The sequence below is a fragment of the Heterodontus francisci genome, chromosome 1, assembly GCF_036365525.1.
Source record: "Heterodontus francisci isolate sHetFra1 chromosome 1, sHetFra1.hap1, whole genome shotgun sequence".
In the NCBI taxonomy this organism is placed as follows: domain Eukaryota; kingdom Metazoa; phylum Chordata; class Chondrichthyes; order Heterodontiformes; family Heterodontidae; genus Heterodontus; species Heterodontus francisci.
The window spans coordinates 114,636,425-114,659,508 of NC_090371.1; the positions used below are offsets into that span (position 1 = coordinate 114,636,425).

General features: G+C 46.4%; 1 protein-coding gene across 4 annotated transcripts in view; it reads right to left on the reverse strand.

Moving 5' to 3' along the window:
* micu3a (mitochondrial calcium uptake family, member 3a) overlaps window positions 1-23,084 on the reverse strand; it is a 326,674-nt gene that overhangs the window by 180,887 nt on the left and 122,703 nt on the right. For 3 of the 4 annotated variants that reach the window (XM_068034806.1, XM_068034814.1, XM_068034788.1), the window contains exon 5: window positions 928-975. The exons of the other annotated variant lie outside the window; for it this stretch is intronic. In XM_068034806.1, the coding sequence (XP_067890907.1) occupies window positions 928-975 (48 nt within the window). The remainder of the gene's footprint in view (window positions 1-927; window positions 976-23,084) is intronic. 4 annotated transcript variants of the gene reach the window in all.

The window sequence follows — 23,084 nt, forward strand, 5'->3', positions numbered from 1 at the left end:
TAAATATAAAAAAACAAGCCGCACCATTTATATAGTGCCTTTAATATGGGCAAACATCCCAAGGCGCTTTAATGTTTTGCAGCAAATTTTCCTTACTACCAATGGGGAATACACTGCTGAGAATAAAATTAGTGAGTAGTTCATCCAATAACAGAATTTAGAACAGTTCCAAATGAATTAACTGAAATACATAGCAACCTGTTACCATCTGGAATAAAAAGACAGGTTAACACTCATCAGAAAATAAAAAAGGAAAATATAGAACTGGCAAAAACTAAAGTTAAGAGAAAACACAATCTCAAAATGGAATGGAACAAACTGGAATGCAGATAGTTAAGGTCTGAAATTGCTTTAGTTCAGACTCAAGGGCTTCTAAGTGCATAGGGGGAGATGGGTTATGAAAGTTTGCACTGAGCTTGGTTGGAAAAGTTGGGGTGGCATATATTAGCAACTCCTGACTTGCACCGATTTTTCCATTCACTTTGATTTGTTTTGGTGATTCATATATAAAAAAAAAACTTTCATAAATTCTTTTTCAGTTTTGAAAAAGGCCGCCACTTAAAACTTTAACCTCTTTTGTCTTTTCAGATGTTGACAAATCTGCTATGTACTTCTAGCATTTTCTGTTGTTACTTCAACAGTTTGATATTAGGCTAACACTTCACAGAAATTTTTAATGTATCAAAAAGGTGATAATTACTGAAATAATGGTGATACAAATTAATAATGAAAGCTACTAATGGTTTATTTTTGTTCTTCAATTCATAATTTATTGTTTGCACCTTAACAAAGATTAGAAACATGCAGTTGTGAAAATTGCTACTCTGCTGTTTACTTATATCCATAGGCAAAATGGTAAAATGTAGAATTTTAAAATGTGCACAGCACCTTAGTTAAAATTATTAAACATGCTAGTTTCAGACTCACTTGTTAGTATGCACAAAAGAAACAAATATTCTGTGTAGGCAATCAGACCTAAAAAGGGGGAAAAGTGGCATTTTTGATTATTTTGGAATAAGAAAAAAAAATCAACTGCAGGTTAGTCAGCATGTGAAACAGACTGTTTCAAATATCACAATTCATCAGAATACTTCCGGAGAGTACAATCTGGAATCTCGCAATGTTTTTCAGTAGTATACTGACAATTTTGTATTCTAAGTGAAAATGCTTACAATCAAGGTTTTTAATCCTTTTGGAAAAGTTTCCTGTTTATACTAAAAATGAAGATGATAAAGTGCATTTGTTGAATAGTGTTCTGCCTTACAACTTGTTGCTTTCATTCCCTAAAGTGTATAAAGATAGAGAACAAACATAATTGACCTTTTAAATAGTTACAAATGCAAATAAAATTGAGGTACCCCTATGACATTCAACTATAGATAAGATGCTCTTGGATTTTGATAAGAGGATGTAAAATATCCTTAGGTAATCACTTAATTAATGTGAATCCTTTTTAAAAATGTTGCTTTTATTTGTTTCACAAAGAGATTGCCATCTAACAAAGAAGAGCATCTGTCGGGCAACAAGTAACTAAACATGAAGAAAACTGTCTAACAGTCTCTGAAAGCATTCTGCCCTTTGTGGTAGTAGACTGTGACCTGTGCTCAGATAGTTCTGGTTGACTGCATTGAGTGTTATGGGAGAAAGATTTTGGAATGGTCACCAAAGAAAAAGAAGGGACTTCCAGCAAGACGACAAAGGTGACAGAAAGATCATTGTGTAGGAACCTTGAGAAAAAATAAATAGAAAATATGCACGTTGATTGAATTTTTTAATTTCATCAATAAAATATCCAATAAAAGGATGAAAATGTTACCCTTGTTGAATGGATTTTTATACCATAATCATGCTAACAAACAAAAATATAAACAAAGGCCCTAAAATTCCAGGGTTCCTGCTCCACCGCTAGAATTTTGATGGGGCAGGACCACTCGTCACTAACTCTGCAGAATATCAATCCTGTTTCAAATCAAGGGGACAGGGTCATTTAAACTTTGGGACCCACAGCCAACGACCATAGAGGCACTGCAGAGGCATCCAACCTGATGAGATCCTGAAAAGTTGAAGTAGCACCCTGCTAGTCCAATGGAGGGAGCTAAAGACCTTTACTGGGCTGAAGGTTAAAGTTTTAAAAAAATGTATTCCCCAAATAACTTTGGCAATTCTTAGGGAATTTCCTCTCACTGCGATAAAAACAGAAAATACTGGAAATACTCAGCAGGTCTGGCAGCATCTGTGGAGAAAAACAGAGATAACAGCCAGAATTTTATCCAGGCGACAGGGGTCCCAACCACTGGCTGAAGTCCTTCTGGGGAAGGCTTGCCGGTTCATGTGTCAATTAGGCACTTAAGTGGTCAGCAACGGTCCTTTCCCGGGGTCAAAGACCAAGGCAGCGGAAGTCCAGTTGGCTGAGAGCTGCTGGCCAATCAGAGGCTGGCTGCTCTTTCACTGAGCAGCGCCACCACGGGGGCAGTAGCTACTGCTGGTGGAGCACCCACCTGAGGCCTAGGAGTGGTGCTGGACCCAGGCCACAGGTAGGTTAGGTCAGGAATGGGTCGCACTGGGGAGCAGGTGTAGGAATATAGAGGAGTCAGCATCAAGGGCAGGTGGTAGCTCTCAGCGGTCCCCCCCACCCTTCCCTATGCCGGATCCCTTGTTAAGGCACTGTGCCTTCTTAATGAGGGGCCCCCCTACCCCAGAGCTGGCAAGCAACCTGCACTGGTTTGCTTATCGTGCTCCCTGTGTGGCGACCGGCCTGCCCGCCGCTGGGCTAATTCCAGCAGGATGAGACCCTTAATTGGGCATTAATAGCCCACTTAAGGGCCACAATCGGTGCTGAGGCAGGATGGCCATTCACAAGCCTTCCCACCCCAGACTTAATTTGAGCGGAGGGAAGGTTCTTTCCCACCCCCATCCCACCCAATTATATCTCTCCCCGACTCCAAACCTGATGCAGGCGAGAGTATAAAATTCCCAACGTTTCAGGTCTGATGAGAGGTCACATGCCTGAAAGGTTAATTTTGTTTCTCTCTCTACAGATGCTACCAGACCTGCTGGGTATTCCCAGCATTTTCTGTTTTTATTTCAGATTTCCAGCATCTGCAATATTTTGCTTTTGTCCTCTTTCCACTTTCTTAAAACCCATTTCAGAACCTACACCTAAGGCTAAATTTTCGCCACGGTGGGAGGAAACAGGAGCCGCGTCTGTTTTTGGGTCAGAAGTGGTAAGCCCTTCATTGATATGAAGACGGGTTTCCTGTCCACTTACAGCCAGTGAGGGCAGGAATGGAGGTGGTCAGGTGAAGTGTGGGATTCATTTAGACACCGCATGGTAGCCATCACCGAGGCTACTGGTTGTGCTGAGGGAGAAATCTGTGGTTTGTGCCAAAGCCTTCCACTGCACCAGAGGGAAGCAGGATATCACAGGGGAGGCCTGGAATTTGGGGCAGGGAAGACCCTCGCTTCATCGATGCCAACCTGGAATTAATGCTGGAGGCCAGGAGGGAGAGGAGGGAAGTCCTCTTCCTGAAGGGTGGTAGGAGCAGGCCACCTTGTTGTGCAGCAGGGGCACCTCTCTGTTCAGCATCATCTCCCTCTGCCTCCAATTCCTCCCCCTCTCTTACCTCCTGCTCCTCCCCATCCTCAAGGTCCACACCTCTCTGGAGTGCCAGGTTATGTTGAGTGCAGTAGACCACCACAATGACTGAGATCCTTGCAGGAGGATGTTAGAGGGCACCACCTGACCAATCCAGGGACCGGAATTGCATCTTCAGAAGCCCGACGGCCTGTTCAATGGTTGTCTTGCTGAGCATCTGGCATTGGTGGTATTGCCTCTGTGCCTTTGTCTGGGGCTCCTGTAGGGGGGCCGGTAGCCATCTCTTCCAGGGATTTCCCTTGTCCCCTAGGATCCATCCATGCACTTTGAGATTGGACTGAAGATCTGAGGCATCCTGGACTAGCGGAGTACGAAGGAGTCATGGCAGCTGTCAGGAGACCAAGCGTAGACACGGAGGAAGCTTTTGTTGTGGTCGCTGACCAATTCGACATTGAGGGGAGTGGAAGCCCTTCTTGTTGATGGATCTCACTGGCTGGTCACTGGGTGCCTTAATGGTCACTTGGGTGCAATCGATGATGCCTTGCTCCTGGGGGATTGCAGCGATGGTGGCGAAACCCAATGCCCTCTGTCCCTGTGAGGCCATGTCTGTCGTTAAATGAATATGCTGTCCAGTTCTAGCAAAGAGGGCACCAGTGATCAGCAAATGCAGTGGTGTGTAGCTCTTTGCGAGATGCCACTAAGGTCCACAGCAGGTCCTTGAAAGGAGCCAGAAGTGAAGAAGTTCAAGGCCACAGTGACTTTGACAGCCACTGGCAGGGCATGGCGACCAGTGTTGCGAGGTTTGAAGTGTTCAGTGACGAGGGCACAGATGTCGGTGGCACTGGTTCTCAGCCACCTCCAAGTAGCTCCATTTTCAGTGGCCGATCCTGTGTTGAGGGTTTGGCCTCCGTTGCCTTCCTGCCCTTCTTTCCTCTCCCCTGCCTTCCTGATGCCTGGGGTTCTACCTTTCCTGCGGAGGGTGTCGCCCTTCATCACCACTGTGCCAAAAATCTGACATTTGTTCCTGCATTCCCAGCTGGAGCCTTCCTTCTGGGCAGGTGGCTGCCCAATTGTCCTTGGCAGCCTTGCCTCCTGTTCCTCTGTCCCCACGATGCCAGGGGGTGCCAACCCCATTAAAAGCCCTTGGCGCTGTGTGCCCACTCCCCCGCCACCTTTGCAGCACCAAGGGCACCCCCTTACCAATTGCTCGTTCCCCCTTTGCCTCACTGACCCTTTTATGAGGCTGGGGTGTTGCCCTGGGGCAGCCATGACTAGCTCCCCACTCTTTACCTGCCTGCCTTCAGCTGGTCAGTTTCTGAAGATGTGGGTAAACTGTCCTTCCCTTTAAAAAAATTAAAGGTTAGCGTCTGACAAGCTTTTAATGAGCTTTTAAACCGTGTTAATTGGCTTCAATTGCTGGGAGAGTGGGATTTTCAGGGTCCCCCCGCCTCCATTCCCGTCTTCTGGGGGCTCTGAAAATTCAGTCCCTAGGCTCAGTAGGATGCGCCGATTGGAGCGTGCGCTTATTGGAGTTACCAGATAGGCTGGAAACATTCCCAAATTCTCGCCCAAATGTACACGGAGTGGAACATATGAGTACATTATATCTTCTGAAAGGAATTCAAGTTATAGGTTGCAATAGGATGGAAACCTAGCAGATACGTGTTATGCTCCAAGTTTCTGCCTACCTGCTTTCCCCATGCCATGAATTTTGGCCCTGATGTTTATAAAAGTTGAACCTGCTGTAAAGGTTAATTTTCTGAATGCACACTTGCAGAACACAACTGTGCTGGCTGAGACTGCATATTGGGAAATATTGGGCATGCTCACGATTTTCCATCCATTAAAATTAATGGGCAGAAAATCGTGAGGTGATGCATGCCCAATGTAAATTCTGAATGGACAACGCTCCGTGTGATGAAAAAGACAGGTAGCTAAAAGAGCGAAGGAAAGAAACTCAGGTAGATATAGCACCTTACCAATGGATTACCTTTGAAATCTCTTTGACAACTATTTGAGCAGGCAAACAGAGCCTCAGTTTATTGTCAAACTAGCAGAGACCCACAAAACATTTACGGTGAAATTAGTATCTTTATTTCAACAACACTTCTTTAAATCCCTATCTCATGCCATTCCATCCTTCCCATCCATCCCTCTCATGGCCATATTCATCCCATTCCTTTTATTCCTCTCATTTCATCCCCATTCCATCCCCCATCCCACCTCTTCTTCCCAGGCCAACCCATCCCCCATGCCATCCCTCCCATGCCATCCCATCTTCCATGCACTCCCCCACTCCATGCCTTTCCACAAACCGCACCGCCCTCCCCCTATGATGTCACCCCACCCTCACTCCAATCCCTTCAGCGGGTAACTTTATTGTTAGGCTCCCTTTACCTTCCACGGTTTATGTTTCTCCACCAACCAGCTCCCCCCCCACCCCAATCTCCCAAGCTGCCACCCACCAACTGTCCCTCCCATGTTGTTTCCTCCCCCCCGCAAACCCCCAATCCTTCCAGCCAGGGTAACTTTAACTTTGTTGTTGGGCTCTCCTTACCTTCTGCTGTTCTTTTATTCCACCAACGCCGCACCACCCCCCCCCCATCCTGCCACTGCCATGAGCCATTGACAAAAGCATGTGTGTCATGCACTCCAGTCCTCCAAGACTGCATGGTGGGGGGGGGGGGAAGAGAATGGGACAGCATGGGAATGGGCGACATAGGAAGGGGGAATGCATGGTCGGTATGGAATAGGGGATGGGGATGACATTGAAAGAAGGGGTGGGATGGGGGATGGGATGGAGATTAAATGAGAGGGGTAAAAGGAATGGGATGGGTATGATATGAGAGGGATGACATGAGAGGGATGGCATGGGAAGGATGGGAATTTAAAGAAGTACTGTTGCAACGAAGATACCAATTTCACTGCAAATGTTTTGCAGGTCTCTGCTAGTTGTACTAATCTGTGGAAGGAATAGATTAAATGACTTTTTCATATTCTATACTTTATGCCCCTAATTCATAAAATGATCTAATTCTACTTGCACTGCATCTTAAGGTTGCAGTAACATAAAAAGAGAGAGCAAGTTGGTGACAACTGACACTCTGGGAACCATTCCAGAGAGGACCTTAATTATCCTTTTTGCTGTCAGGTGGGGTTGGACCACAATTAACATGTGAAAGATTTGGAAACATTCAGTACAGTAATTCACTGATCTTGTGCTTACAGTAGGGAGCTGACCTTGAAGGGGACATGGGTTAGAGAATTGTTGCTATGGTGTTGTGACCCTATCTCTGACCAGCATTCCCCTTTGAGTGCGGCTCCGTTAAGAGCACAGGATTGGCAACTTTAGCCGAATATAAAAGACTTTCAAAGCACATTAAGGACCATGAAATTAAAGGCAAATTAGTTAAATAGATTAAAAACGCATGTGACAATGGAAAAGAACATAATTGAAAATGGAAAAAAAACAGGCTGGGGGCCAACTACCCTCCATAAACTCCAGCTTGTCCAATACTCCACTGTGCTAAATTGTACTCGCCTAATCTTCAATAATCTACTGTCATGCTAGGCCCCCATTTGCAAGAATGAGGCACATTAATTTTGTCATGAACATTGATTTTGAACTGTTACTGGAGTGAAGAAAGGACTTGTTAAACAGATCAACCGTGTCTGGAAAATACATTTGCATATTAACAGACAGTGTCTGGAAGGACAAAGCAGCCATTCCCTGAGAAATTCAACCCACAATGGACTTTTGATCACCAGATGTTGAAGGTGGGGAAGCTCGCATTCCAGGTTGACTCCTAAGATGGCCGAATACACAAACGGACATGGTCAAACCAGCTAGTCACATGACTAACCTGCTGGGCAACCTGAGTTTTTTGAATTTGTACGAACAGTTTGGGCAGAAAGCAGAATGCTCCTGGACTGAGAAGATCTCCCCTGGCTGGTTTGCCACAACCTCTCCTGTCTGCCTGCTCCCATCTCTTTCTCACAAGCCTTTGAATCCACTGAAGACACATGAACTCCAAGAGATAAAAGTCTCCTACAGCAAATAAGGCAGTCTCCATTATAAATTTGGATGTAGAAACTTATCATGGAAAGTTTTCAGAACAACTGCATAGAGATAAGGTTTTTAATATATTTCTAGTCAATATCCCATGCCGTTGCTAACAGGCATTCAAGATCAATGGAATATTTCACATAAAGGAGATAACTGCACAAAGATAGGGGAGGGGTGAGGAGAGTCAGAGGAAGGGATGGAGAGGAAGAGAGAGCGGAGGAAAGGTGACAATGGGAAGATTAGGGGAGAACTTCCCATTTTAAATTTGTTCATTTTTGTCCTCATATTTCTATGTACTTTGATTTTCTATTTACAGTCAAATAGAAATGCTTATGACAATTTGAGAAACAGAATAGTAATGTTGATTGGACCTAGGAGTTTCTTTGCAATATCGGATGAAGAGCTTCTCCATTCGTGGTAGAGTGTAATTACAGCATGACAAGTTGACAAATAGAGGGCTGGATTTTGTTCCCAGCCCGACGTCGGGTTCTGTGGTGGGGGCAGAGAACTCGAGTGGCAGCGGCCACCGCTGAACCCAACACTGGGATTGTCGGGCCCGATCATCCCAGCGGCAGGGAAGCTCCGTGGCAGCCCCTCCGCTGATCTGTGATGGGACCCGAGTTAGCACATGTAAATGACATACTTGCATGAATTAAAATGCAAACTGCAGTGATCTTACCTTCAGCTCCTGATCTTCAGGGCGACATGCAGCACTCACAGGCCTTCACTTTCCTGTCCAGGGAAAGGTGGCACCACCGAGGTGGGGAAGGGGTGAACTCTGTAGTCTGATGGGTATGGAGTGGGGAAGGGGTGAACTCTGTAGTCTGACGGGTATGGAGTGGGGAAGGGGTGAACTCTGCATTCTGATGGGTATGAGAGTGGGGGGGAAAGGGGTGAACTCTGTGTTATGTTGCACGCAGGCTGTTTGCAGGGCTGGTAGCCTTTTAAAAATGGCCTTCAACAGATGGTGCCCTGAACAGTGTCACCGAAGCCTCCCCCGTTACGTGATTGGGGGAGGTGGCTGCTGTCAGTATGTAAAGTGGCCGCTCACCACATAATCGCAGGAGCGCAGGTCCCGTGGGGGACAGCAGCTATGTTCCATGCCCGCTACTGTTCCCGGCAGCGGGACTACAAAATCCAGCACTCCAAGGTCTCTCATTTCTTCTACCCCTCTCAATATCCTTCCGTTTATTGTGCATTTTATTGCTTTATTTGCTCTCCCCAAATGCATTACCTCACACTTCCATGGATTGAATTCCATTTGCCACTTTTCCACCCACTCATCCATACCATTGACATCATTCTGGCGTCTACAGCTATCCTCTTCATGATCAACGACACGGCCAATTTTTGTGTCATCAGTAAATTTCCCAATCATTTCTCCCACATTTAAGTCCAAATCATTAATATATACCACAAACAGCAAGGGACCAAACACTGAGCCCTGTGGAATGCCGCTGGGAACCACCTTCCATTCGCAAAAACATCCGTCGAATACTACACTTTGTTTCCTGTCACTGTGCCAAATCTGGATCCAACCTGCCACATTCCCCTGTTTCCCATGGGCTTTCATTTTACTTACCAGTTTGCCATGCGGGACCTTGTCAAATGCCTTACTAAAATCCATGTAGACCACATCCACTGCACTACCCTCATCAATCTTCCTTGTTGCTCCCTCAAAAAACTCAATCAAGTCAGTAAGACATGACCTTCCCAGAATAAATCCATGCTGACTATTCCTGATTAATCCGTGCCTTTCTAAGTGGCAGTTTATCCTGTCTCTTAGAATTGATACAGCCCCCATTGCTTATAGCAAGTACACTGCTGCCAAAGTGATATCCCTACTATACTTGTTGAACGATTTATTGATGAACATTGATATATTTTGTGATTTTAGCTCTCTTGCTAAGGAGTGTAACTACTGAAATTTGCCTCTCAATCTTCAATTCACCTATGAGATTCTCCTCTTGTTGAGGCAATCACGATTCATGATTAGGTATCTCCTGAATTGAAGATATATTATTAAATAGATAGCTTTGCAACAAGGAAAATTGCATTTAGATCAGTGTTGTCTAACATACAGCCCACAGGCCAGGACCGGCCTGTATGTGTAAATTGTACCCAAGGCCATTCCTCATCCTCGCTGGGGCTCCGTGATTGGAGATGGGAAATTTCCCATTGTCATCTTCTTGCAGAGCAGCCTTTTTAATAACATCGCACTATCAGTTTCACAGCTCAGCTGCTGAAGCAGGAATGCACTTTTCAACTTTGACAGATTCTGAAGAAGGGTCACTGACCTGAAATGTTAACTCTGCTTCTCTCTCCACAGATGCTGCCAGATCTGCTGAGTATTTCCAGCATTTCTTGTTTTTATTTGACAGATTCGGGGTTTTCCGACTTTTTAAAAATTCATTCATGGGATGTGGGTAACGCTAGCCAGAGAAGGTGGTGGTGAGCTGCCTTCTTGAACCGCTGCAGTCCATTTGGGGTAGATATACCCACAGTGCTGTTAGGAAGAGAGTTCCAGGATTTTGACCCAGCGACAGTGGGTCAACAACGGCGATATAGTTCCAAGTCAGGATGGTGTGTGACTTGGACGGGAACTTGCAGGTGATGGTGTTCCCATGTATTTGCTGCCCTTGTCCTTCTAGTTGGTAGAGGTCGCGGGATTGGAAGGTGCGGTCTAAGGAGCCTTGGTGCATTGCTGCAGTGCATCTTGTAGATGGTACACACTGCTACCACTGTGCGTCGGTGGTGGAGGGAGTGAATATTTGTAGATGGGGTGCCAATCAAGTGGGCTGCTTTGTCCTGGATGGTGTCGAGCTTCTTGAGTGTTGTTGGAGCTGCACCCATCCAGGCAAGTGGACAATATTCCATCACACTCCTGACTTGTGCCTTGTAGATGGCGGTCAGGCTTTGGGGAGTCAGGAGGTGAGTTACTCGCCACAGGATTCCTAGTCTCTGACCTGCTCTTGTAGCCATGGTATTTATATGGCTACTCCAGTTCAATTTCTGGTCAATGGTAGCCCCTAGGATGTTGATAGTGGGGGATTCAGCAATGGTAATGCTGTTGAATGTCAAGGGGAGATGGTTAGATTCTCTCTTGTTGGAGATGGTCATTGCCTGGCACTTGTGTGGCGCGAATATTACTTGCCACTTATCAGCCCAAGCCTGGATATTGTCCAGGTCTTGCTGCATTTCGACATGGACTGCTTCAGTATCTGAAGAGTCACGAATGGTGCTGAACATTGTGTAATCATCAGCGAACATCCCCACTTCTGACCTTATGATTGAAGGAATGTCATTGATGAAGCAGCTGAAGATGGCTGGGCCCAGGACACTACCCTGAGGAACTCCTGCAGTGATGTCCTGGAGCTCAGATGATTGACCTCCAATAACCACAACCATCTTCCTTTGCTCTAGGTATGACTCCAGCCAGTGGAGGGTTTTCCCCCTGATTCCCATTGACCTCAGTTTTGCTAGGGCTCCTTGATGCCATTCTTGGTCATATGCTGCCTTGATGTCAAGGGCAGTCACTCTCACCTCACCTCTTGAGTTCAGCTCTTTTGTCCATGTTTGAACCAAGGCTGTAATGAGGTCAGGAGCTGAGTGGCCCTGGCAGAACCCAAACTGAGCGTCACTGAGCAGGTTATTGCTAAGCAAGTGCCACTTGATGGCACTGTTGATGACACCTTCCATCACTTAGCTGATGATTGAGAGTAGCCTGATGGGGCGGTAATTGGCCGGGTTGGACTTGTCCTGCTTTGTGTGTACAGGACATACCTGGGCAATTTTCCACATTGCAGGGTAGATGCCAGTGTTGTAGCTGTACTGGAACAGCTTGGCTAGGTGCACGGCAAGTTCTGGTGCACGGTAAGTTCTGGAGCACAGGTCTTCAGTACTATTGCCGGAATATTGTCAGGGCCCATAGCTTTTGCAGTATTCAGTGCCTTCAGTCGTTTCTTGATATCACACGGAGTGAATCGAATTGGCTGAAGTCTGGCATCTGTGATGCTGGGGATTTCAGGAGGAGGCCGAGATAGATCATCAACTCGGCACTTCTGGCTGAAGATTGTTGCAAATGCTTCAGCCTTATCTTTCGTACTGATGTGCTGGGCTCCCCCATCATTGAGGATGGGGATATTTGTAGAGCCACCTCCTCCAGTTAGTTGTTTAATTGTCCACCACCATTCACGGCTGGATGTGGCAGGACTGCAGAGCTTCGATCTGATCCGTTGGTTATGGGATTGCTTAGCTCTGTCTATCGCATGCTGCTTACGCAGTTTGGCACGCAGATAGTCCTGTGTTGTAGCTTCAACAGGTTGACACCTTATTTTGAGGTATGCCTGGTGCTGCTCCTGGCATGCCCTCCTGGACTCTTCATTGAACCAGGGTTGGTCTCCTGACTTGATGGTAATGGTAGAGTGGGGGATATGCCGGGCCATGAGGTTACAGATTGTGGTTGAGTACAATTCTGCTGCTGCTGATTGGCCACAGCGCCTCATGGATGCCCAGTTTTGCATTGCTAGATCTGTTCGAAATCTATCTCATTTAGCATGGTGATAGTGCCACACAACATGACTGACGGTTTGCTCAATGTGAAGGCGGGCCTTCGTCTCCAGAAGGACTGTGCGGTGGTCACCCCAACCAATACAGTCATGGAAAGAAGCATCTGCAGCAGGCAGATTGGTGAGGACGAGGTCAAGTATGATTTTCCCTCGTGTTGGTTCCCCCACCACCTGCCGCAGACCCAGTCTAGCAGCTATGTCCTTTAGGACTCGGCCAGATCGGTCAGTAGTGGTGCTACCGAGCCACTCTTGGTGATGGACATTGAAGTCCCCCACCCAGAGTACATTTTGTGCCCTTGCCACCCTCAGTGCTTCCTCCAAGTGGTGTTCAACATGGTGGAGTACTGAGACATCAGCTGAGGAAGGGCAGTAAGTGGTAATCAGTAGGAGGTTACCTTGCCCATGTTTGACCTGATGTCATGAGACATCATGGGGTCCGGAGTCGATGTTGAGGACTCCCAGGGCAACTCCCTCCCTACTGTATACCACTGTCCCACCACCTCTGCTGGGTCTGTCCTGCCGGTGGGACAGGACATACCCGGGGATGGTGATGGCAGTGTCTGGGACATTGTCTGTAAGGTATGATTCCGTAAGTATGACTATGTCAGGCTGTTGCTTGACTAGTCTGTAGGACAGCTCTCCCAACTTTGGCACAAGCCCACAGAGGTTAGTAAGGAGAACTTTGCAGGGTCGACAGGGCTGGATTTGCCGTTGTTGTTTCCGATGCCTAGGTCGATGCCGGGTGGTCCGTCCGGTTTCATTCCTTTTTATTGACTTCGTAGCGGTTAGGTACAACTGGGTGGCTTGCTAGGCCATTTCAGAGGGCATGTAAGAGTTAACCACATAGCTGTGGGTCTGGGGTCACATGTAGGCCAGACCAGGTAAGGACAGCAGATTTCCTTCCCTAAAGGACATTAGTGAACCAGATGGGTTTTTACAACAATCGACAATGGTTTCATGGCCATCATTAGACTAGCTTTTAATTCCAGATTAATTGAATTCAAATTCCACCTTCTGCTGTGGTGGGATTCGAACCCATGTCCCCAGAGAAATACCCTGGGTCTCTGGGTTACTTGTCCAGTGATAATACCACTACGCCACCGCCTACCCGCCGGAAAACCCCAAATCTGTCTGATGTTGGGAAGCGTGTTCTTGCTTCACCAGCTGCGCTGTGAATCTCAGCGCGATATTTTTCAACATACTGACCGAGCACAAAGCTGCGGTGCTGAGCTCTCCCACTCAGTGCAACTGTCAAAAAGAGGGAGAGTTGGGGGCGGGGGGGGTGGGGGCGGGTTGTGGCAGGGGAAACAGAGAGAGAGAGAGAGAGGTGAAAAACAGAGAGAGAGAGAGAGGGAAAACACAGAGGGGGGGGGCAGAGAGAGGGGAGACAGAGAGAGAGGGAACGGGAGTGGGAGAACACAGAGAGCAAAGACGACACAGAGAGGGGGAAACAACACAGAGAGTGTGAATCACAGGGAGAGAGAGAAACAGAGATGGAGATTAAGATCACTCGTGACAGATGGGTATCTATCCAAAATACTCTGCATTGCGATATCAAGTATGCGGGCAGAGATTGATTACTTTTGCAAGCAAAATCAATGCCAGGTATGAGACTAAATCATTTTCAATATAGTGACGAGAAAGTAAGTCAATAAGTTAGTCTTCTCATTTCAAGCTTCTTCACAAAAATGCACATTTGTTGTTGTTTTTATTAGTAAGATGATTTTTTAATGCCATTACCTTTCGAAATTTGCTCACCGGCTTCCTGGGCTGAGCAAAAATCATAATGTGGCCCTCTGCCCGGAAAGGTTGGACAACCCTGATTTAGATAAATCCAGTCAGTCCTTTAAGACTCTTACTGGAATCCTAAAAACGTAAACTTTTAAAAATAATTGTGGATTAGAGATTAGCGTTCAAATGTTCAGTCTAATTTATTGAAGCTAAATGTATGGGCTGGATTTTGTTCTCAGCCTGACATCGGGTTTCGTGGTGGGGGGTTGTGGCAGGAGAATTGGATCGGCAGCCTCGAACCCAACGCCAGGATTGCCGGGCCCGATCTTTCCGGCGGCAGGGAAGCCCCGTGGAGGCCCCTCCTCTGCGACGGGACCCGAGTTAGAATACCTCTCTGCATACATTGCCATGTGATCCGCCGCGATATTCCCATCCGTTCCCGAGCTTCAGAACGGCATGCAGTACTCAGGGGCCTTCGCTTTCCCGCCCAGAAGAAGCTGACACCATGGAGCAGGGGTGGGGTTACGACTGCATTTCTGAGTATAGATGGAAGTGGGAGGGTGGGGGAAGGAGTCAACTCTACATTCAGTGTATACATGGGGGTGGGGTGGGGGGAGGGTCAACTCTGCATTCAGTGTATACACGGGGTGGGGGAAAGGTTAACTCTACATTCAGTGTATACATGGGGGGAAGGGTCAACTCTGCATTCAGTGTATAGACAGTGGATAAGGGTCAACTCTGCATTCAGTGTATACATGGGGGGCGGGGTCAACTCTGCATTCAGTGTATACACGGGGTGGGGGAAAGGTTAACTCTACATTCAGTGTATACATGGGGGGGGAAGGGTCAACTCTGCATTCAGTGTATAGACAGTGGGGAAGGGTCAACTCTGCATTCAGTGTATACATCGGTGGGGGGAAGGGTCAACTCTGCATTCAGTGTATACAGAGGGGGGGAAGGGTCAATTCTGCATTCAGTGTATATATGGGGGGGGGAAGGGTCAACTCTGCATTCAGTGTATAGACAGTGGATAAGGGTCAACTCTGCATTCAGTGTATACATGGGGCCGGGGGGGGGGGGGGCGGGGGGAAGGGTCAACTCTGCATTCAGTGTATACACGGGGTGGGGGAAAGGTTAACTCTACATTCAGTGTATACATGGGGGGGAAGGGTCAACTCTGCATTCAGTGTATAGACAGTGGGGAAGGGTCAACTCTACATTCAGTGTATACATGGGGGGGAGGGTCAACTCTGCATTCAGTGTATACACGGGGTGGGGGAAAGGTTAACTCTACATTCAGTGTATACATGGGGGGGGAACGGTCAACTCTGCATTCAGTGTATAGACAGTGGGGAAGGGTCAACTTTGCATTCAGTGTATACATCGTGGGGGGGGAAGGGTCAACTCTGCATTCAGTGTATACAGAGGGGGGGAAGGGTCAACTCTGCATTCAGTGTATATATGGGAGGGAAGGGTCAACTCTGCATTCAGTGTATAGACAGTGGGGAAGGGACAACTCTGCATTCAGTGTATACAGAAGGGGGGAAGGGTCAACTCTGCATTCAGTGTATACACAGGGGGGATGGGTCAATTCTGCATTCAGTGTATACCTGGGGGCGGGGGGGGGGGAAGTGTCAACTCTGCATTCATTGAATACACGGGGGGGGGGGGGGGTGGGTGTTGGGAAGGGTCAACTCTGCATTCAGTGTATGCATGGAGGTGACGGGGGCAACTCTGCATTTTGTTTGCAGAGCTCGCAGCCTTTTAAAAATAGCACCAGCACCTACTCACAAATCAGGTCACGTGATTGGGGATGCCCCATCAATATGTAAAATGGCTACATGCCGCATAATCACAGCAGCATGGCATCGTGGGTCCCGTGGGGGATTACAAAATCCAGCCCAATAAATCACAAGTTCAATGCTAACGCTCTGCTGTGATATTTGTGACCTCAAATTCCCAAACAATGCCCTCTCCTCAGGTACTGTCCCACTCCCTTTCAAATCTGCCATTAACATCACCCTCATCATAAAAGCAACCCTTACCCTCTCTGTTCATACCCCTCATCTCCAACTTTCTTCCCCTCTCTAAAGTTCTTGGAACATGCTGTTGCCTCCCAAATCCATGTCCAACTTTCCCGCAACTCTGTGAATCTCTCCAGTCAGGTATCCATTCCTGCCAGAGGACTGAAACAACTGTAATCAAAATCACAAATGAAATCCTCTATGACTGTGACCATGATGCACTCTCTCTCCTCACCCTTCTCGATCTGTCTGCAACCTTTTGACATGGTTGACCCCGCCACTGCCTCTGTCATCAGGCTAAGATAAGCTAAACTTTCCACCAATTAAAAATGGGAAGACCAAAGCCATTGTCTTCAACCCACATCACTGTTTCCATCCCCCTCCATGGCAACTGCCTCAGGCTGAATCAGACTTTCAGCAGAGCATCTGATTCCATATCCTCACTATCACAAAGTTCGCCTAATTCCACCTCCGTACATCGCCTGTCTCCCCTTTGCTTCAGCCCATTCTCTGCTAAAACCCTCATCCATGCTTTTGTTACCTCCAGACATGACTATTCAAATGCTTTTCTGGTCAATCTCCCACCTTCCATAAATTTGAGCTCACCTGCTGCCTGTATCCTAACTTGCAACAAGTCCTGTTTTCCCATCATCTCTGTGCTGGATAGCCAACATTGGCTTTCGGTCCAGCAGCACTTCAGTTTTAAAATTCTCATCCTTGGTTTCAAATTGCTCCACAGCATTGCCCCTCTCTATCTCTGATACCTCCTTCAACTCTACAACCTCCGAGAAATCTACATTCCTCCAATTCTGGCCTCTTGTGCATCCTCCACTTACCTCGCTGCATCATTCCTAAGCTCTGATTCCCTTCCTAAACCTCTCCATCTCTTCAAAGCTCCTTAAAACCAACTTCTTCAACCAAGCTGTGAGTCACCTGTTGTAATGTCGCCTCTTCTTTGACTCAGTGTCAACTTTGGTTTGATTACATTCCCGTGAAGTGCTTTGGGATATTTTACAATGTCGAGTGGCGCAGTGGTTAGCACCGCAGCCTCACAGCTCCAGTGACCCGGGTTCGGTTCTGGGTACTGCTTGTGCTGAGTTTGCTAGTTCTCCTTGTGACCACGTGGGTTTCCGCCGGGTGCTCCGGTTTCCTCCCACAGCCAAAGACTTGCAGGTTGTTAGGTAAATTGGCCATTGTAAATTGTCCCTAGTGTAGGTAGGTGGTAGGAGAATGGTGGGGATGTGGTAGGGAATTTGGAATTAATGTAGGATCAGTATAAATGGATGGTTGTTGGTTGGCACAGACTCGGTGGGCCGTAGGGCCTGTTTTAGTGCTGTATGACTCTATGACTATGACTCTAAAAGTGCTATATAAATGTAAGTTGTTGTCGATACCATGGCCAAAAAAACTGTGGAAGTGTAGGTGTGTTATTTATCAGATAACTCCTAATTTACTAACCAGTGTGTGAAGAGAATACTGCAAAAGTCCAACTTGTTGTTGACACCACTTAGAGCTTATTAAGTACAATTATAATAGATAGTTGCACCTTAATGAGGTCTTCGCTACCTCCGGAGAATACTTGGCATCAGGTGGCAGGACCGTATCTCCAACACAGAAGTCCTCGAGGCGGCCAACATCCCCAGCTTGTACACACTACTGAGTCAGCGGCGCTTGAGATGGCTTGGCCATGTGAGCCGCATGGAAGATGGCAGGATCCCCAAAGACACATTGTACAGCGAGCTCGCCACTGGTATCAGACCCACCGGCAGTCCACGTCTCCGCTTTAAAGACATCTGCAAACGCGACATGAAATCCTGTGACATTGATCACAAGTCGTGGGAGTCAGTTGCCAGCGTTCGCCAGAGCTGGCAGGCAGCCATAAAGACAGGGCTAAAATGTGGCGAGTCGAAGAGACTTAGTCGTTGGCAGGAAAAAAGACAGAGGCGCAAGGGGAGAGCCAACTGTGCAACAGCCCCAACAAACAAATTTCTCTGCAGCACCTGTGGAAGCGCCTGTCACTCTAGAATTGGCCTTTATAGCCACTCCAGGCGCTGCTTCACAAACCACTGACCACCTCCAGGCGCGTATCCATTGTCTCTCGAGATAAGGAGGCACAAAAGAAAGAAAAGGAAGAATGAGGCGCAAACTCTTCAATGAACAGCTGTTTCTGCCCGAAATAGCCAACACGTTTAACACGCTGCAAACAGCAACTTTGTAATTGACCGTAATAGCAAGGGCAAGTGCTATTGCCCGATGTAAATAATTGCCCAGTTTAAAAATGGGCAGTTTAAGTGGTGATGTACTTTTTCTCAAATGCTAATAGAAATATGACACGATGCATTTTGGCAGAAGGGACAACAGCACAATTCTAAACAGTTGTACAGGAACAGAGGGAGCTTGGGGCTCATGTGCAGATTCTTGAAGGTGGCAGGACATACTGAGAGAGTAGTTAGCAAAGCATATGGGATCTTGGGATTCATTATTACAGGTATTGAGTACAAAAGCAGGGAAGTTATGCTGAACCTTTATAAAGCTCTGGCTCAGCCTCAACTAGAGTATTGCGTCCAGTTCTGGTCACCACACTTTAGGAAGGATGTGAGGGTCCTTGAGAGGGTACAGAGCAGATTTACCAGAACGGTTCCAGGAATGAGGGATTTTAGCTATAAAGTTACAGAGCGTTTCCTGACAACACAGCCAAGTGCTGACGTCATCATTGCAGTCTAAACTGCACACATATGCAGAACGCTTTTATCCTGCCAGTAAGATGCTGTGCATGCGCAGCCTATGTCAGCACCTGTGAAGAGAGTGGGGAGTGGGAAAGGACGGGAGCGGGAAAGAAGTAGAGCAGGGTACCGGGGCAGAGAGGATCTCTTCCCCGCCTGTCTGCTCTTAAATTTGACACACAAAATGAATTCACTGTGTGATTCTCCCATGATCGCCACATTTGCTTCCCCTCTCCTTCCCCTGGCACCGCTCCCACCCTCCTCCACCCCTGGTTCCGCACCATCCCAAGCAGCGATTGCAGAATGGAGTGGGGGAAGAGAGGCGCTAATTGAAGGAGCGATCGTGGAGGGAGCAGGGAACTCTCTGGAGGGTATGGACGTGGTGATGCGATTGTGGCCGTTGAGGAGGTTTAAGTTCAATTCGCTTTTTATGTGTCAAATTGAGCAGCGCCATCTTTATTACTGGCAGTTGCCTGAGACGTCGCATACAGTGGCATTTCAGTTGATGAGGCTGCATTTGCACATGTGCCAGTACTGCGTCACCTAGTGGTTGCATTGTCAGCAAATGCGGTCATAAAGTTAGGTGGAAAAACCTGGGATTGTTCTCCTTTGAGCAAAGGGTATTGATGGAAGATTTGATAGAACTGGAGAAGATTATGACAGGTTTAGATAAGGTAGACAAAGAAAAACTGTTCCAATTAACTGATGGTACAAGGATTAGGGGAGACAGATTTAAGGTTTTGGGCAAAAGATGTGATGAAGAACTTTTTTTATGCAGAGTGGTAATGAGTTGGAACTCGTTGCCTATGAGGGTGGTGGAAGTGAAGATCATTAATGATTTCAAAAGGAAATTGGATGGGCACCTGAGGGAAATAAACTTGCAGGATTATGGGGACAGAGTAGGGGAACGGGACTGACTGGATTGCTCTACAGAGAGTCGTCATGAACTTAATGGGAAAAATGGCCTCCTTCTGTGCCGTAATGACTCTATAGGTCAGATTTTATTCTGACGACCTGAGTCCCGGCAGTGAGCTGGAAGGCAGGGGGAGAACCTGCCTCGGACCCCCTGCCGGCCAATTGGAAGGCTGACAGCTCTGCAGTACTGGCAGTGCCACCAGAAGCAGTGACCACTGCTGATACTGCAGGAGGCCCAACAGTAAGAGAAAATGGGGAAGACCTCAGGCCAGGTAAGTGGGGTCGGGGTTGCCGTGGCCATTCAGGCAGCTCCTGGTGATGGAGTGCAGGGTGGGAGTATTTGGTGAGGGGTCTTCCCGGGGGACCCTGGATTGCTCCCAAAGGAGGGATTCCCCTTTCCGATCCCACTCAAAGGGCGCCAGGCTTTACCTGGTGGAGTCTCCCCATGGCGACAGGCCCCTCCGCCTTCCACAAAATTAATTGGCCTCTTTAGGGCCTCAATTGGCCTAGGATGGGAAGGCCATCCTCGGCTTTCCCTGCCCTGGACAAAATGTCGGCAATGTCGGGAAAGGGGCCCCTGCCATTTTATTTAACCCCCTCCCGCCTCCATGTGCAAAATACAATTCTGCCCTTTGACCCTATAACAATACTGGGGAACTGTTTTGTTGAGATGCTGAGATAGAATGTGCGGGGGTGCTGAATTTGTATACAATGATGAAATCACAAGATTGGTTAAGCACCCATGAATGTTGTCAACTAGTTCAAACTTCAAAACACAGAAATAAAACCAAGATGTTGAAATTAATCATAATTTTAACAACTTTAATTCTTTGCAATATTCATTTTATATTAAAATTGGGCAGAGTGGTCTAATCATCAAAAAGAGTATTCACATTAAATTATACGCACACTTTAGCTATACTTAAGATAATAGATATATTTTTACTAAAATCTGACAAATCCTCAGGACCACATGGCCTATATCCTAGGGTTCTAAAAGAGGTAGCTGCAGAGACAGTGGATGCACTGGTTATGATTTTCCAAAATTCCCTAGATTCTAGAATGGTCCCAGCAGATTGGAAGTTAGCAAAAGTAACACCACTATTCAAGAAAGGAGGGAGAGAGAAAGTAGAGAACTACAGGCCAGCTAGCTTGACATTAGTCATCAGGAAAGTGCTGGAATCTATTATTAAGGAGGTCTTAACAATGCACTTAGAAAATCATAGTATGATCAAAGGTAACAAGGTTTTACGAAATCGTGTTTGACAAATGTTTTAGAGTTTTTTGAAGATGTAACTAGTAGGGTAGATAAAGGGAAACCAGTAGCTGTAGTATACTTGGATTTCCAAAAGGCAATCGATAAGGTGCCACACAAAAGGTTAATACTAGGGATAAGGGCTCATGGAGTTGGGGGTAATATATTAGCATGGATAGAGGAGAGGATTGGCTAACAGACAGGAAGCAAAGAGTACGGATAAACGGGCATTTTCAAGTTGGCAGACTGTAACTAGTGGAGTGCTGCAATGATCAGTGCTGGGGCCTCAGCTATTTACTATCTATACTAACAACAAGACCAAGAGACAGAGAGTAAAGTATCTAAGTTTGTTCATAATACAAAGCTAGGTGAGAATGCAAGCTGTGAGGAGGACACAAAGAGGCTGCAAAAAGATATAGATATGTTAAGTGCAACAAGGTGGCAGATGGAGTATAATGTGGAGAAGTATGAGGTTATTCACTTTGGTAGTAAGAATAGAAAAGCAGAATATTTTTAAAAGGCATGAAACTTGTAAATGTTGATGTTCATAAGGACTTGGTTGTACTCATACAAGGAACACAAAGTTAGCATGCAGGTACAGCAAGCAATTAGGAAGCCAAATGGCATGTTGGCCTTTACTGCTAGGAGATTGGAGAACACGAATAAAGAGGTCTTGCTACAATTGTACAGGGCTTTGGTGAGACCACACCTGAGTAGTGTGTGCAGTTTTGGTCTCCATATTTAAGGAAGGATATACTTGCATTGGAGGGGGTACAGCATAGGTTCACTAGATTGGTCCCTGGGATGAGAGGGTTATCCTATGATGAGAGGCTGAGTAAATTGGTCTATGCTCTCTGGAGTTTAAAAGAATGAGAGCTGATCTAATTGAAACATTTATGATTATGAAGGGGCTTGACAGGGTAGACACAGAGATGTTGTTTCTCTTGACTAGGGAATCTAGAACACAGAGCAAAGTCTCATATAAGGGGTCGATCATTTGGCCTGAGGAGAAATTTCTTCAAAGGGTTGTGAATCTTTGGAATTCTCTATAGAACCATAGAAAAATTCTGACACAGAGGGAGGCCATTCAGCCCATCATGTCCATGCCAGCCAAAAAAATTAGTCGCCTAATCTAATCCTACCTTCCAGCACCTGGTCTACAGCCTTGCTGGTTACAGCACTCCAGGTGTATGTCCAGGTAATCCCAGAGGATTGTGTGAATATATTTAATGCTGAGATAGGCAGATGATTGGTCTCTTAGGGAATCAAGGGACATATAGAGCAGGCAGGAAAGTGGAGTTGAAGTCCAAGATCAGCCATGATCATATTGAATGGCGGAGCAGGATCGACAGGCCGTATGGTCTACTCCTGCTCCTATTTCTTATGTTCATTTATACAGTGCCATATGATGTCTGAAAATGCTTCACACAATTAATTTTGAAGTGCAGTTGCAATGTAAGGCAAATGCGGCAACTAGCTTGTGCCAGTAATAACACACGAACAGTGATGAGATGAATAATCAGTTAATCTTCATTTTTGGCAGTACTTGTTTGAGGTAGGAATGTTGGATTAGACATGGGTGTTTTCTTTGAACACTGGTATGGACACTTTCTATCCATCCATAGCACTGGAACAAGTAGACGCTACCTCAGTTTAACATCTCATCCGAAGATCAGCACCTATAATAATGTAGTACTCACTGTGTACTGCACTAGAGCATCAGTCTGAATTACATGCTCAGGTCATGGACTGGGCTTGAACCCACAACTTTCTGACCCAGAGGCAAGAGTGCTGCCAACTGACAGGCTTGTAAATAAATTGGTACTGTTGATATAGTTGTGTAAAGGAAGTGCGCACTACATTTTGATTTCCATTATTTCATCTCAGCAAGTTTTGGGAGATCTGACTCGGTCAGATTCCACTTCAACATTTTCCTCTGGTAAAATAAAATTGATCTTAAAAAGGAACACACAATATCTGTTCTTGAAATAGATCAGATAATGGATGCTTCTATAGTAAATATAGTCTTGCAGCGGTCTAGCAGGATTACACAAGAACCTGCAGGATTCAAATCCAAAATTCTTCCCCTCCAGTCAAGTTTGTGACAATACTACCCTCTGTTAAAGTTCTCTCCAGGAATAAGCAATGTTTATATTACAAAAATACTTAATACCCACTGAATTACAAAGTGTCGCTGTGTTTCTTTG